The 14,424-nt window shown below is 39.1% G+C and overlaps 2 protein-coding genes across 4 annotated transcripts in view; one reads left to right on the forward strand and one right to left on the reverse strand.

The window, feature by feature from the left end:
- Fmn1 (formin 1) overlaps positions 1-14,424 on the forward strand; it is a 333,700-nt gene that overhangs the window by 93,289 nt on the left and 225,987 nt on the right. The gene's annotated exons all lie outside the window — the stretch shown is intronic.
- Positions 942-1,388, reverse strand: LOC114620802 (40S ribosomal protein S17). The gene has a single exon (XM_028766944.1). The coding sequence runs from the start codon at positions 1,385-1,387 to the stop codon at positions 980-982; it is 408 nt and encodes a 135-aa protein (XP_028622777.1). The 5' UTR covers position 1,388; the 3' UTR covers positions 942-979.

Consider the following 14,424-nt stretch of genomic DNA (forward strand, 5'->3'; position numbering starts at 1 on the left):
CCATTGCCTTAGTAATGAGCTTATATAATGCAGGTTTTCCAACAATAACATTTGTAGGAATTATTTTTCTTAATTACTTATTTTCTTTTTAATTAAAAATAATTATCATATTGCAACAATCCAATTAGATAGCACACTGCCATTGCACTAAGGTCTCTATGACAAAACAATGCCAAGCGAATTATTCTATACTTTCAGACTCGGCCAATGTTTTTATCTTAGCTTCATCTTTCTGAATCTACCCATTTTTCTCTCAGTTTTGACATTGGTTCCTTGATTCTCCCACTATCTCATGACATCTTCTGAATCCCCATCAAACACTGCCTTTGACAGCTGTTTGATTATTGAAGTTTTATTTAAGCGTTATACTACTTGCTGAGCACCTTGTTCCTTGAGCCCTCTATTCAGATGTCCAGTTTTCAGTGAAGAGTGGTCTTAGCACCCTTTTTATTAAGATACACAGACATTTGAGTACTCAAGAGATGGAGAGTACTTAAAATAAGGGACATAGCAGGCCCTTTCTAGGGGTCCAGTGGCAATAACTTACAGCAGCTTTTATCCCAGATGCTCTATTACCTTTAGCAATGATTTCTGAGATATTCCTCTGTCCATAGGGAAAAACAAAACAAAACAAAACCAACCACAACTCTTACAGAAGGGGATTATTCTGAAGTCATGAGTGACCATGGCCCAGTATCCAGATTCAGTTTCTCTAAATCCATATTCCATGTTCCAACATGCTAACAGTTTAATGAAGTTTTTATAGTAATAGAAAAAGTAATAAGTCAAGGCACTTTTAAAATATGTTGATGGAGACATTTAGTGGGTGGGTCAAAAACTCTGTTGTAGGCCTCAGGTGCTATCTTATTGTATTCTTAGCCTTTTGGTTGATAGAAAGTAGAGTTTTCTTTTTTTTTTTGTTTTTTGTTTTTTTTTTTTTGTTGTTTTTTCAGGTTTATTGAAAATATGGCATAACAGATTAAACAGCTCCACGTGGTGTTTTGAAATTCATCCCAACTGTAGGCTGAGTGACCTGAAGGTTAGAGAGACTGCCAAAGTCCAGAAGCTTCAGCATTTCCTTGGTGTCAGGATCTACCTCAATGATCTCCTGGTCTAGGGCTGAGACCTCGGGAACATAATTATCTCTCCTCTCTCTCTCTTCTTCCTGCAACTTGATAGAGATACCTCTCACAGGACCTCTCTGAATCCGCTTCATCAGATGCGTGACATAGCCCGCTATCTTGTTCCGAAGTTTCTTGCTGGGGATGATGGCGATCTCTTCGCACACGCGCTTGTTGGTGTGGAAGTCGTTTCCCAGGCGTGTGTAGTACTTCTCGATGATGACCCTGGCCGCCTTCTTCACAGTCTTGGTGCGAACGCGGCCCATGTTGGCGGGTCTCCGTAAAAGAGGAAACCGAAAGTAGAGTTTTCTTAATACATTCCGAAAGGTTTTTTATGTTAGTCATAGGATGTACCATTGCACAGAGAAGTGGGCAGGGAATGGCTATTTAGGGGGCTAAAGGTAGCCCAAGATAAATTTCAATTAGTTTCTGAACATCCAACAGTCCACCCTGTACTCAGTCATTGACGTTCTATTGAGTTAGTTGACTTTACAGAAGGCTCAAGCTGACAGTATAAATTCTTTCTGGAAACTTGTTCACAGTTTATTAAAATGCCTAACAACACATCCTACCCATTCCAATAAAATTAATATATTTTTTATATTTCTGCCCCATAGAAATTATGAGCTGGTGATCAATACAAGGCATTCCCCTGGAAAACTGTTACTGGATAAGTTCTGTGGGAAAAACTGAAATTATTTATTTATTTAGTTAGTTAGTTAGTTACTTAGTTATTTTTGGCTTTTCAAGACAGGGTTCCTTTGGCTGTACTGGAACTTACTCTGAAGACCAGGCTAGCCTTAAACTCACAGAGATCCACCTGCCTCAGCCTCCCAAGTACTGGGCCTATTGGTGTACACCACCACTGCCTGGCCCTGAAATGTTTTAAGAGATAAAAGAAACCATAAAACAGTTCTAAATATTGAAGCAGATTTTGTTCATATGTTTTAAAAACAGATAATGCTGGGTGCTAAAAGTCAAGATGTTTATTAGATACCATTGACTACATTTAAATGTGCCAGTGTTGCTTTAAGATATTAGTATTCATAAATTCTTCATAACTTGACTTTACCACAGTATCAATTTACAAATGTTTTAGATGTCACTTTACTTATGTAAAAGGAGTATGTTATTTTTTTTGGAAAACAAAACAAAATGGGGAGGGGGTAGTTGCATTCACAGTTTAGAGAATACTGTTTGGAGCTACCTTCTGAAAAATACGGCTCCCACTTGGGAGTCACCTGAGACCTTGTTAGAAGTATGAGTTGCTATTATTGGGTCTTCTCTAAGAATGAGAATATGCACGAATATAGCTGACATTTAATGAGTCAGTGCTGTATGGTAGAGCAAGTAGCTCACTTTACAGAAACGTCAGTATTGTTTGTCTTTCCCCAGGGCATGGCTGAACTCTCACTGTGCCTTCCTGCCTGGTTCACAGTGGTTTTAACCAGAGCCTAAGGTTACAGAGGACACAGCCAGCCTTTTAGAGTATCTTCTTAAAGGATTCTCTTTTCCAACCTTAGTCCCAAGTCCATCCAGAGTTCACACATGGGGCCTCAGTCAGGATTCTGGACCGTTTCCTCCACTCCTTACTCCTTCCCCCAAACTCAGATCAGCTCTGCTGTATTGGAGGCTCTACTGAGAGTGGGATGTAGGGATTTCCACCATGAAAAACCATGTCCTACTGTGGTGGACCCAGAGAGCCATTTAGTGTCTGTACCTACAGGGCCAGCTAGTCTTTTGAGTTGCCTCTGGGAGGTTTGCAAGAGAAGAACTGGAGAATTTATTATCTCATTTGTCAGTTTTTAATATAGTTAAACTAAAGTCTATGAAGGGCTTCAAGCCTCTTTAATAAAAGTTAGATGTGAATTTCTGATATAGACCCGTAGGGCAGAAGAACGGTAAGAAACGCAGCAAGATGTCCCCCAGTGGTTCTGTTAGGGAGACATTGGGTAGTTAGAGCAGCACCTGAACAGAGGGACAAGAAAAGAGAGGGTGGCCAAGGGGATGCAGGCAAAGTCAATAGAAGATGGAAGCCTCTAGGCTGCTGGAGAAGTGTCCAGAAATAATCCAGAGCAGCTGTCTTTATCAAGAGCCTTTATCAAAAGGACTTCCAAGGGTTCACGGGCAGAATTCAAAGGTCTGTTAAATCGTATGGAAATAACATCAAACAGAAACTTAGATATTGTAAAATATTTGTTATAAAAATCTGCAGCCCCTTCAGAACTCTCCTTTTATGACAATTTTAAGTTTAGAAGAGTTTTACAGCACTTGGAAGGCTGAGATAGTTTAAGGCCAACCTGTTCTATACTGTAAATTTCATGCCATCCAAGACTACTTAGTGAGATTTCTATCAAAAATAAAACTAGATTTAAGTGCCAGTTTATGTATATAGCTTTTCTGTTTGGATTTGTGGCTATTTATTTATTTTTAAAAATGTATTGTGTGCACAAAGAAAGTAATTTGAATAACAATGTTCTGTGTTATACTTTAAAAGCATTGTGCCACACTCTCTTATGACCTTTGCTAAAAATATGGATCACTATTACTGGGTGTCATCCAGGAGTGAAAACACCCATGATTAAAGCTGCCATTCACTGAGTTAGTTCTCGATGCCAAAGTGGGTAGATGTGGAAGGCTTATTCCTACAACGTCTTAGTACTGTTTAAAACATCGGATCTCCCACAAGATCTCGCTATTTAAAGTGTTGATACTGGAACACATGGGTCACACTGCACTTATAAACATTTAAAAACCTAACTGTTTTTTTTCCTGCAATTTATTTATTTATTTTTAAATAAATGTAACACTATTATTCTAAGAAAGGGTCCCTAGACTTTGTCATCTGTCAAAGGCTCCTGTGATGCAGGAGGATTAAGGAGTGAGCCCTTGATGTTGGATATTGTAATCCTACATAGAGTTTGTTTGATTTGGTTGCATGCAAAGTGAAATGGGAGTTGCCAGACATATTGGAACAGAGGTACAGCCTAATAGTTCTTCTGTTTAGAAAGGCTCCCTATGGTTGTTATGTTGAACTGAAAAACAAGGTAGGAGGTTGGGTGGGTAGGTTGGCCCGCAATTACAGGGACACTAACTACCAGAAGACAGTAATGGGAATCCAGACAAGAGACTGTATTAGCATAGAAGGTGGCAGCTTGAACTATAGTGACAGAAGTGGAGATATATCTACATATTCACATGTGAGGAAGAACCATTACAATTTCCTGATATATGAATGTGAGGAGAAGAATCACAACGTGTCCATTTCTGACCCAAGCAATGAAAGTGAAATTTCCATGGACTGGAGGAGAAAGTGGGTGGATCAAGTGTATGTGGTAAAATTAAGACACTGATAGGACATGCAGTAGCAGATGTTGAGCTGTGCTTAGATATATGAGTGGGGAATAGTGGGAGAGGCTTTCCGAGCAGCAGTTATGCATTGAAGAGTCACTGCATAGGCAAAAGTCAGTGTTGAAAACTTTGGACTAGATGAGGCAGTCATTGTAGATGGAGAAGGTGAACCAGGGCTGACCTAGGGACTGAGAGAGACTAAGGTCAAGTCTAGTGAGAACATACAATGAGGCATTCTGAATACACTCCAGAAAGTGTCAAAGAGGCAGGTTACGTGCTGCATGGCATTCTATCTATGTCCGCGTGTAGATATTTCTCTCAGCACTGTATAAATATCAACCCGAAGGCTTGTAACACCATGTGATGGGAATCAGAATTATCTCCATTGACAGGCGAGGACATGCAGCAGATAACCTAAGCACTTGCGTACCCTGCACGTGGATGGCCAACCTCAGATCTGAAGCAGACCTTCTCAGTCCCGAATCTGTTTTATCAGTCTCAATGCTCCGATCTTTAAGACACTGGTTTGTGTGAGTGAGAGCAACTCCTCATCACTGGCTCAGAATCAGAGCCACACCAAGAAACCCAAACGCTTTTATTTGAGTTATTTTCATTCCACCAGTAACAAGAACTAGTTGAGAAAACTTAGAAAACATATGCACATAAACAGAAGGGGAAAACTTTTATCAAGTGTTTTAGTACCTGTGAAGTCTTAGGATGTTGATGAAATTAAACAGCTGACTTCGCTGGACACATCATGTCGATATTAACAACAGTATTGTAGTAGTGGTGAGTAAACACGTAAAACATTGACTTTATTAAGCATACCAAATTGATGATCATTGTAATTGCATCTGGATCTCTTAATGTACTCTAAATTTAGTTTGGGGGCATATTTTCCAAGGAAGACTTATTAAACTCCTCATGTACCTGTTCATGTACCTGGGTTCAGAATTTGAGATAATTACTGATGATGGCACCAGTTTCTCTTTCTTATTAACCTGTCACCCTGGCTGTCCTATAGAATAGAGTGCTGTGATGTCTTTCTTTGCAAATGCTTATCGGCACAGTCCCCGTTTCATACAACAGATGTTAATGGTTTACTAACAGAACTCGTAGCCATAAGTAACGACTGTTTTGTCACTGGTAATTATGATAGCAAAGCTTATATTTGTTGATTTTTAGACACTGGATTTTGTGATTGAGAGGTTTTAAAAAAGAGAAACATAATAACATATATCTTTGATGACCAGCAAAATTGAATATTTGTTAAGAGAAATGTCGACCATGTCTGTGACTTTCTATTTCTGTCGCATCTGTTGCCATAGCAACTAAGGCAGTGAGCTGTAAGTGAAGTGCATAAATTTCATGGGCTTGGCCTCCAGCTTACTGGTTATGAAAGGTGTAGATGATGTATAGCCTTAGGCTGTGTATTCTGGTAGTTGGGTACCTGGATGCTCATTCAACTGTGGTGTCTCTGTTCAGGACAACTGCGGATGTAACTCCAGGTATTACATTAATGGAATGAAATACATATCTGGAAGAATAGAAGCCTATATATTCTTTAAAATGCAATGGATTTAAAATGGACATATAGAAGGACTTCCCAGCTGGCAGAGATGAGCTGGTGCTGACCAGTGGAGTCCAGGACTGCACTTCAGGAAACTGGTAGCTGGGAAAGAAGCTTTGCAGAGGACCAGGCCTGTCATGACCTATTTTGCCGGATGCAAGGTCTCTCTGATTTGTCCAAATCTTCAATGCATCAGGCACAAACTCTGCAGTGCCCATTCCTTCTCTGAGTATAAAGCTCAGATTTGCATATCATAGTATTTCTTGTCTGTCTATCTGTCTGCCTGTCTCCTTCTTCTTGGTTTTGGTGTTTGGTTGTTTAAGATAGGATTTCTCTGTATAAAACCCTGGCTTCTTGGACTCGATTTGTAGACCAAGCTGACCTTGAATTCACAAAGATACACCTACCCCTGTCTCCCAGAGTGCAGGGGTTAAAGGTGTGAACCACCACACCTAAGTGAACTTGTAATGATTCTTTTCTCCTCCTCAGTACTCAGGGTGCTGGAATAGCATTCCATGTACATTCTGAGTTTAGCTTTTGGAGCTAGGTTTTCTGAGTTCAAATGCTGGCTCTCTAGCATATTACCTCTGTAATTTTAGGCAACTTTTTAACCTTCCCTTGTCTTGATTTCTCTTCTTCTAATATGAAGGTGGTAGTGTTATCATGCACTTAAAAGTCTTAGGAGGATTATTATATTATTATTAGGATATTTCATTTAATGTATGATGTACATTGTCTATATATGCTATTTGGATATGCAGTTATCATTGCAAAAGTTTTTATTTGTGGGACAGAAGTACTAATGCATGTTAGAATCAATGGTGGCTTCTAGCTCCACACTTGGGGAAATGCATCATTTGCAAAGCATGAAATGCAGTGCATGAAAACATAGGTTGGCAATATAAAATTCTAAGAAAGAGTTGACTATTATTCATTTGGTTTTTAATTATACCCAGACTAGAACAAACTCATAAACTTAAGAATCTATTTTATTGCAAGCTCTTTGTAAGAGAGGCCTTAAGAACAAAACCAAAACAAATCAAAGGATTAGACATCAATGAACAAAGCATCCTACAATCTATGGGTCCCTTGGAACCTTGAAGTATATTCTATGATTATCAAGAGCTATCTTTTCTTGGTACACTCACAGCACAATGTCCCAAAGTCCCAGTCTCTAATTTCCCTTGAAGACCATTTGTAATCTTTTTCTTTTATTCTAACAGACTTCTTAATTCCAAGAGATTTTTCTTCCAATTTAGTCAATTAATGACATGTACTTTATGGACTTTTAGCTTTTCTGGTTCTCCCACCACTTTCTATTCTTCTGGGATCTTCCTCAGCTTTCTGCAAACAGATACCCAGTTTACTTTCTTCCTTGAGAACTTGACTCCATGCACATTCCTCTGTCTGTGAGCCCTTCCTTCTGTGGAATTCTGTGATGCTGTATTTCTAATAATGTCTTAATTTCATTAAGGAACAGACATCTGGGACTCCCCAGCTCTGGAGAAATTCTAATTCTTTTTCCTTCCTACTCTTAATCTGAACTGTAAAGAACATTAGAAGAGAATTCTGTAATTGTTGATGTTCTGTCACTACAAGTCTGTGTTCTCTGGCTATGTGTGGGCCCACAATACTATGTTCTCTGATTTCATGTGGAAGATGTTCTGCCTCCCACTGTCTCTATGTTTCCAGGCTGTACTCCACTCACAGCAACTACTACTTCAAATAACTCTCCTTCTCAAAACCCTGTTATCTGCCTCTCGTTTTACTCTGAACATTTGATTCCATTTTAAAAATATCAAGAGGCTTTAAAGTATGGTAGAAAATACTTTTCCTGGCAGTCAAACAATCTGTCACCAGTTGAACAACTATTTGTATTTTTCCCCTTATGTGACCGTAAAGTGTAATTCCAAATGCATACAGACATGAGATTCTCTGTTCTTAGTTAAATGGGTAATTTGATTATTCTTCTTAATTTTCTTGTAAGGTTTTTTGGGGGGAGGACTGACATCAGTAGCATCAGAAAATGTATCTTTAAAATCTGTGATCTTACAGTTTTGTTTTGTATATGATGTATGGCATAATTTCTGGGGAGACATGATACAGAACTGCCAACACACCAAAGAGGGGATATCACCAAAGTACCACTTAGTGAACCAGTAAGTTTTATTAGGGTTGCTTATAAGAATATAGGCATGTGGTTACTTACAGAAGTAGAACTAACTCAAAGACAGCTGAATTACCAAAGCCCACCCCAGCTGAAAACCTGGCGTGGCGACTAAATCTATAAGTGTTTCACCAGGTTAGACAGTGTCCTTCCTAGGTACCTCAGTTGCTCTGGGCCTCTCTAAAAGACAACTCTGCATGTCTCAGCAGTTCTTACTGGATATATATATTTGGAAAGAGAAGGGCCTGTTGAATCTGGTTCTTTTCGGAGACTTCCTGAAGCCATTGTGTTGTTTATTTCTAGAGTTTAAAGTAGCTTCACTGTAAGATACAATGTTTCACCTCCACTTAGAACATCTGTTCTTTCACCTGCTGCATAACATCCTATGTCTTATGTTTCCCTTCAGAATGAGAGGTTTGAATTTAGGAAGAAAGTGCTACACAATGGGACATGACTACAGATTGGGTTTAACTTGTAGATTACTTATGCCAATGCCATTTACTGTAATGGTAAACTTATTCCTTTTCAATTGCATTATTCTCAGGCTCCTAAATCAAGTCCTTATGGGATCATTGCATCAGTAGGAAGGTGGAAGAATTTGAAGACACTTCAGAAGTGCTTTTCTCAGCCTGGTGTGGTGGTGCACCTCTTTTATCCTAGCCCTAGGCAGGCAGAGGCAGGCTGACCTGAGTTCAAGGCCAGCCTGGTCTACAGAGTGAGTTCCAGCACAGCCAGGGCTACACAGAGAAACAAACAAACAAACAAAAAAACCCAAACAAACAAAGAACTGCTTTTCTCTGTAACTTTTCTCCGTAACTACTCACAGATGCTAGCCTTTTAGAGGAACTGCATACAGTAAGACAACAAGAGTTTAACTCTACTGTATTATTAGCTCTTAGTTAACTGGGAGGTCTACTCTGTGGTTTCATCAGCTGGAGAGAACAGAGCTTGTCAAATGTAGAGAATATCTTCTAAAACTGATATGTAAATGTAGCCTCATATCACTATGGTTTGAGAATAAAACAAAACAAAGCAAAGAAACAAAAACCAATACCTTCTATTTTGGCTACCTTATCGAAGTCACCTGGAAAGCAAAAACAAAACAAAAAAAAAAAACAACCAGATTTCTGTCTTTGGGGCTGGGACATCCAGGCATGAGCCAGGATCAACCTGCATAGGTTATAAGCCAGTCCTGAAAAACAAGGAGCGAGGCTTTATGAGATGGTGAAATCAGTTGACTGGTGGAAAAGTTTTGACTGTCACAGTTCCCTGATTGTCTCATTTATGTTCCTGACTCTGAGGTTAATATCACTGTAGAAAGATCAGAGCTACTTAGCTGGGCACATGAGAGCCCTGTGTCTCATTGCAGCCTCCAAGGTTACTTTATTTTGCACCGTGTTTTAGTGGAATCAGTGAGTGCTCTTCTCTTTGTATGGCCTTGTTCATGGTGTTCTCAGCTCCATACAAGAAGGGGAAGTAGAGATTGTCTATATTCATATGTGTTTTATCTTTATGTTAGTATCTCATTGTTCATCTTGTTCACTTGGAAAACTAGAAATTTCTCACTGAATCAATCCTGCGAAAGTCAATTATCTTAGAAAGATCCTGTTACTCAAATGGGGGAAAATCCTAAAACAGTGACTGCAAGGAACAGCACAGTCTGGGTTCTTTTAAAAAGGCTTGTAAGATATGTAGTACCACTAATTTCTGGCTATCTCAAGGAATCTCCTTGATGGTCCCTACTCATATGTATGCATAATCCTGAGTTTTTACACATTGCTGGCCTACTGCATGCACTTTTCATCAAGACTACTTGGAAATCTTCGAATTGCTAGATGAAAATGTGAACCTCACATACAAGCAATGAATATATATTTAGCGTAAATGTGTGTGACATATTCTGTGATCTCATCTGTTGTTGCTGTAAGTCCACACTCTGAAAACAACTGAACGCATGTTTTTATTTTACATATCTGGAAAAACTGTGAGCATAGAAGTGGGAGAGGGGACAGACCATTCTGCATTCTTTTATGGGTGGGTACTCCTATAGGGAGGTCACTACTTTCTTTTATACCACAAATTATCAATTGGGTTATTTTTTCCCCTATTTGTTTTAGAGGTTTGCTCACCTTTCATATTAGAAATTAGTGATGTAGGCTTGAAAATGGCATGCTCTTCGTTGCTTGCACCAATGCTTCTGCAACTGCTTTGACACAAGAAGTTAAGACAGCTACTTTTGTTAATCATTTAGCAAAAAATGTTACTAATGTGTTGAATATACAAGAGGATTTAGATAAGCATTTGGAACAATGGATTGATGCTCTTTATCCTATTCAAATTATTGGAAGGAAGTTCAGAGATTAAGAGTAAGGAACCATCTTGAGTGTCATGCCAAATACCTTTGGATTCATGTTAGTTCTAAAATGTACAGTGGTAGTCATTATAATTAGGAAAAAGTTTAAAGACACTTGCAGTGTATTTGGCATAATTCTAATACCTCTCTGGATGTTTTAACTTTGCATAGTAAGATTATGAATTTAAAGAATGCTGCTCTGCTGAGTGTTGATGTAGCAGATACTGCTGATAAAATTATCTATGTCCTGAGGTCAGTATTTCTATTTTTGTCAAGCTTCAAGAATGGCATATATAGCTTGATCAGGTTAGCCCTTTATGTCCTGGGAATACTTTTATTACTGTCCATTGTGTTAAAGCTTGTTTTTAACAACATCGACATGTTGACAGCCAAAGTACATGACTTGAAACTGAAAATGGATCCCCAGACAGAGTTATTAAATCAAGAGGCTAGCATGCCAAAGACAGATAAGTTTCTGTACAGAGCCTTACCAACCTAAGACATAAGTGCATTGCTTTTGATAATGCATATTCTGTGACGGGTAAGGAAGGCATTCTTGTCAGAAGACCTAAGATAGGCTCAGTCTTGTTTATGAAATAAAAAAGGGAGGGAGGTGGAGAGCTTTTGGGGTTGCTTGGTAAGAATCTGACATGGGCCAAGGACAAGGAAATGGGCTTCAGGCAGGGATCTGACATTAGGCTAGAACAAAGAAGTAATTTCAGACAGGAATCTAAATCTTAGGCCAGAATAAAGAAGTAATTTCAGGTAGGAATCTAAATATTAGGCTAGAACAAAGAAGTAATTTCAGGCAGGTATCTAACTCTTAGGCTAGAACAAGGAAATAGGCTTCAGACATGAAGACATCTTTGGGCTAGGACAGGGAAGTAGGCTCAAAAACTTTGGTCATCCTGATAAGTCCTTAGAAACAGTGATCATAGGAGTGTTCACGGGATTTTGTTTATTGCCTTTCTTGTCCTTTGACTAGTTGTGTTTATTGTCTTGCTTGTTCCTTGACTATTTGTATCTATTGTATTGCTAGTTCCTCAACCTAGAACTGACCTTAATACTTGAATGTAATTAAAATAGTATAAAAACAAAAAAGAAGAAGGGGGATGGGATAGGGGGCTTTTAGGGAGGGGGCATGGAGAAAGGGGATGGCATCTGAAATGTAAATAAATAAAATATCCAATAAAAAAGAAAAAGAAAATAGCATGCTCAACTACAAGCGTGTGTGCGTGTATATATGCAATCCCTCCCCCCTCTTTTCTGTCTCTCTTCTTAAATTCTGAGCAGTAGAGATGATTTCAGTTAAACTGTATAGCCACAGGCAACACTCCAAGTAGCAGCTGCAACATGTTATATTTAGGGTACTTTTCCACTATGTGAGAGGCACAAGTGTCTTGTCTCCTTTAGAAACCTGGGCAGGTAGCCTGGCCTCCTGGGTACTTGCCTGGCCTGATTTAAGAGAAAATTCCACTCTCATTCCAGTTAGATTTGGCCGACTTCCACCTGCCTCTCCAGAGACTGACCTTCAACTCTCTTCTGAGGTTCATTCTGTCAGCCTTAAATAAAGGGCTTTCAGCGACAAAGTCAAAGCACAAGGGTAAAAGCAGGCAGCTTCAACCAAAGTGTGACTCCAGGCAGCCCATGCCAATCCATGTCACACGTAGAATGTAGTCATGTTGGAGCACTGTGTGTTCATTCTGTGTGAACTTCAGCTTCCTTCTCTTTGACTATTCAACTGTATCTACTTTCATATAAACTGTATGCATGCACATGCATATATTAATTTTGAACACATCCGTTGTTGCTTACAGGAATCACAAATAATTATAAAATGATATAAAATAAAGGTAGAATAATATCTGTATCTTACTAACCCTGTCTCTGTACTTCTGAGATTTATGAAGCCAGTGTTGAAGCCCTTCTGCTAAACCCTGTATCAGGTCTCTTTGCTGCTCTCCCTAGAGATGTTGAGCGAACCCAGCATTTCCTGTGTGGTCATCAGCTTGCAGAGCCCACTGGCGTGTCATCTATAAGCTACTTGTTTATGTGTTTTCCTAGATGACAGAGAACCTGGGACTTCTGAGCTCTATGAAAACACCATTTCAATATATGTTCTTGACAACTATAAGATTATAATTTCATCTTTCAAAATGATTCATACCCCTTTTTACTCCACTGTTTCAAAGCTCTAAGGTAATATAGTAAAATGTGGGTAATTACTCTTAGTGAACCATTGAGTTTGTCTGTGTTAGTTACAGGAGAGTGGATGACAAAGCACCATTGGATCATGCAAAGTTTGAGTGCTTCAGTTTGGGTTTTATTGATTTGAAAAACACTATGATCAAAAACAGCATGTGGAGGAAAGGCATTTTTGTTTGTTTTTTAGCTTGTGGCTTCTAGTCGATCTCCATTACAAAAGGAAGTCAGAGTAGGAACTCAAGGTTTGAATACTCCTTACAGTTTACTCTTCATGGCTTACTCATTCTGACTTATGGTGTGAAGGCAGCAACACCCACAGTGGGCTGGGCCCTTCAATGTCAACCATTAATCAAGAAAATGCCCTGCAGGCTTGCCTCTAGGCCAATTTGATAGGGACATTTTTTTTTTTTCAACTAAAGCTCCCTCTTCTAAGATTGACTCTGTCTTGTGTCAGTTGACCTAAAAACTAACCAGTACAGTGGTCAGTAAATCACAAAATTCTGTCCCTGGAGCTCTCTATAAAACCTAAAAGCAGCTCACTTAATCAGAGTTTCTTCTCAGAAATTGTTTACTCATTACACAACACTGTTGAGGGGCCCTGTGAATACTGTCAGTTTCAGAAACTTCCTCAGCCCTTTATATGATTTATTCTGAGATTTGTAAGTTTCCTTTACTTCGTGAGTTTTATAAAGTTACTTGTTCCTTTCAGAAGGGATTGTTTCAATGGGAGGAAATAATTAAGTGGTACATCTTCCTTAATTCTTATATTCTTTTTTTTGTCCCCTCCTCCACAATGTCCCCTGAGCCTTATTTAGAGACTGACATAAATTCCTGCTTATTTTTTGTCACTTATAGCTGAGAGTTTGATTGGTTATTATTCAGTTTCCCCAAGAGTAGGGAGCTTCCTCCAGGACCTTGGCAGATAGCAGCAGCAATCTATGGGGGCGAACATAAAGATTTAGAAAGCATAGTGGCAGAAGCCTTACATATAGTTAACAAAAGAATAGCAGATGCATCTCTATTGAAGCATTCTATTTTATTTTAATTCAACACATGATTTACTGATATATTCCTATGACATTAAGTAAAGTCAACATATTGACTCTCATGAGTAGTATGTAACTCAATAAATAGGCTGTGGAAATTGGTACACTAACCCTACACGAATGGATTTGTCTCAAGTTTCATCTTTATTTTTGAAATTTGCTAAAGTTCTTGATAAATACAGCGAGTACCGGCCAGTGAAATGGATCAGTGGATAAAGGCCCACTGATACTTGGTCCTGCTGAGAAGTTCAGGACCTGAGCTCAATCCCTGGGACCCGTAAGGTGAAAGTCTACTCAGGAAGTTGCTCTCTGGGCTGCACACACACATACATCACAGCACATATCACTTTACTATCTCTGTATCAAAGCCAAAGTTCCTTAATTATGACTCTAAGTGTCCTGCCAGATGCCTCTCAAACTTATTTTCTTGAGACAGGTGTGTGTGGACCGGAGGAGCTCTGGCAGTCAGCAGCTCTTGGGGAGCCTCCTATCCCCCCACCCCCACAGGGCTGCAGTACAGGAGGTTAGATTTTTTTTTTTAATGAATGCTGGGTATTTGAACTCAGGTTTTTATGCTTTTACCTGCTGTGTCCCTTCCCTAGCTCTATGAT

This window comes from Grammomys surdaster, unplaced genomic scaffold (assembly GCF_004785775.1).
Source record: "Grammomys surdaster isolate TR1022 unplaced genomic scaffold, NIH_TR_1.0 170, whole genome shotgun sequence".
Classification (NCBI taxonomy): Eukaryota; Metazoa; Chordata; class Mammalia; order Rodentia; family Muridae; genus Grammomys; species Grammomys surdaster.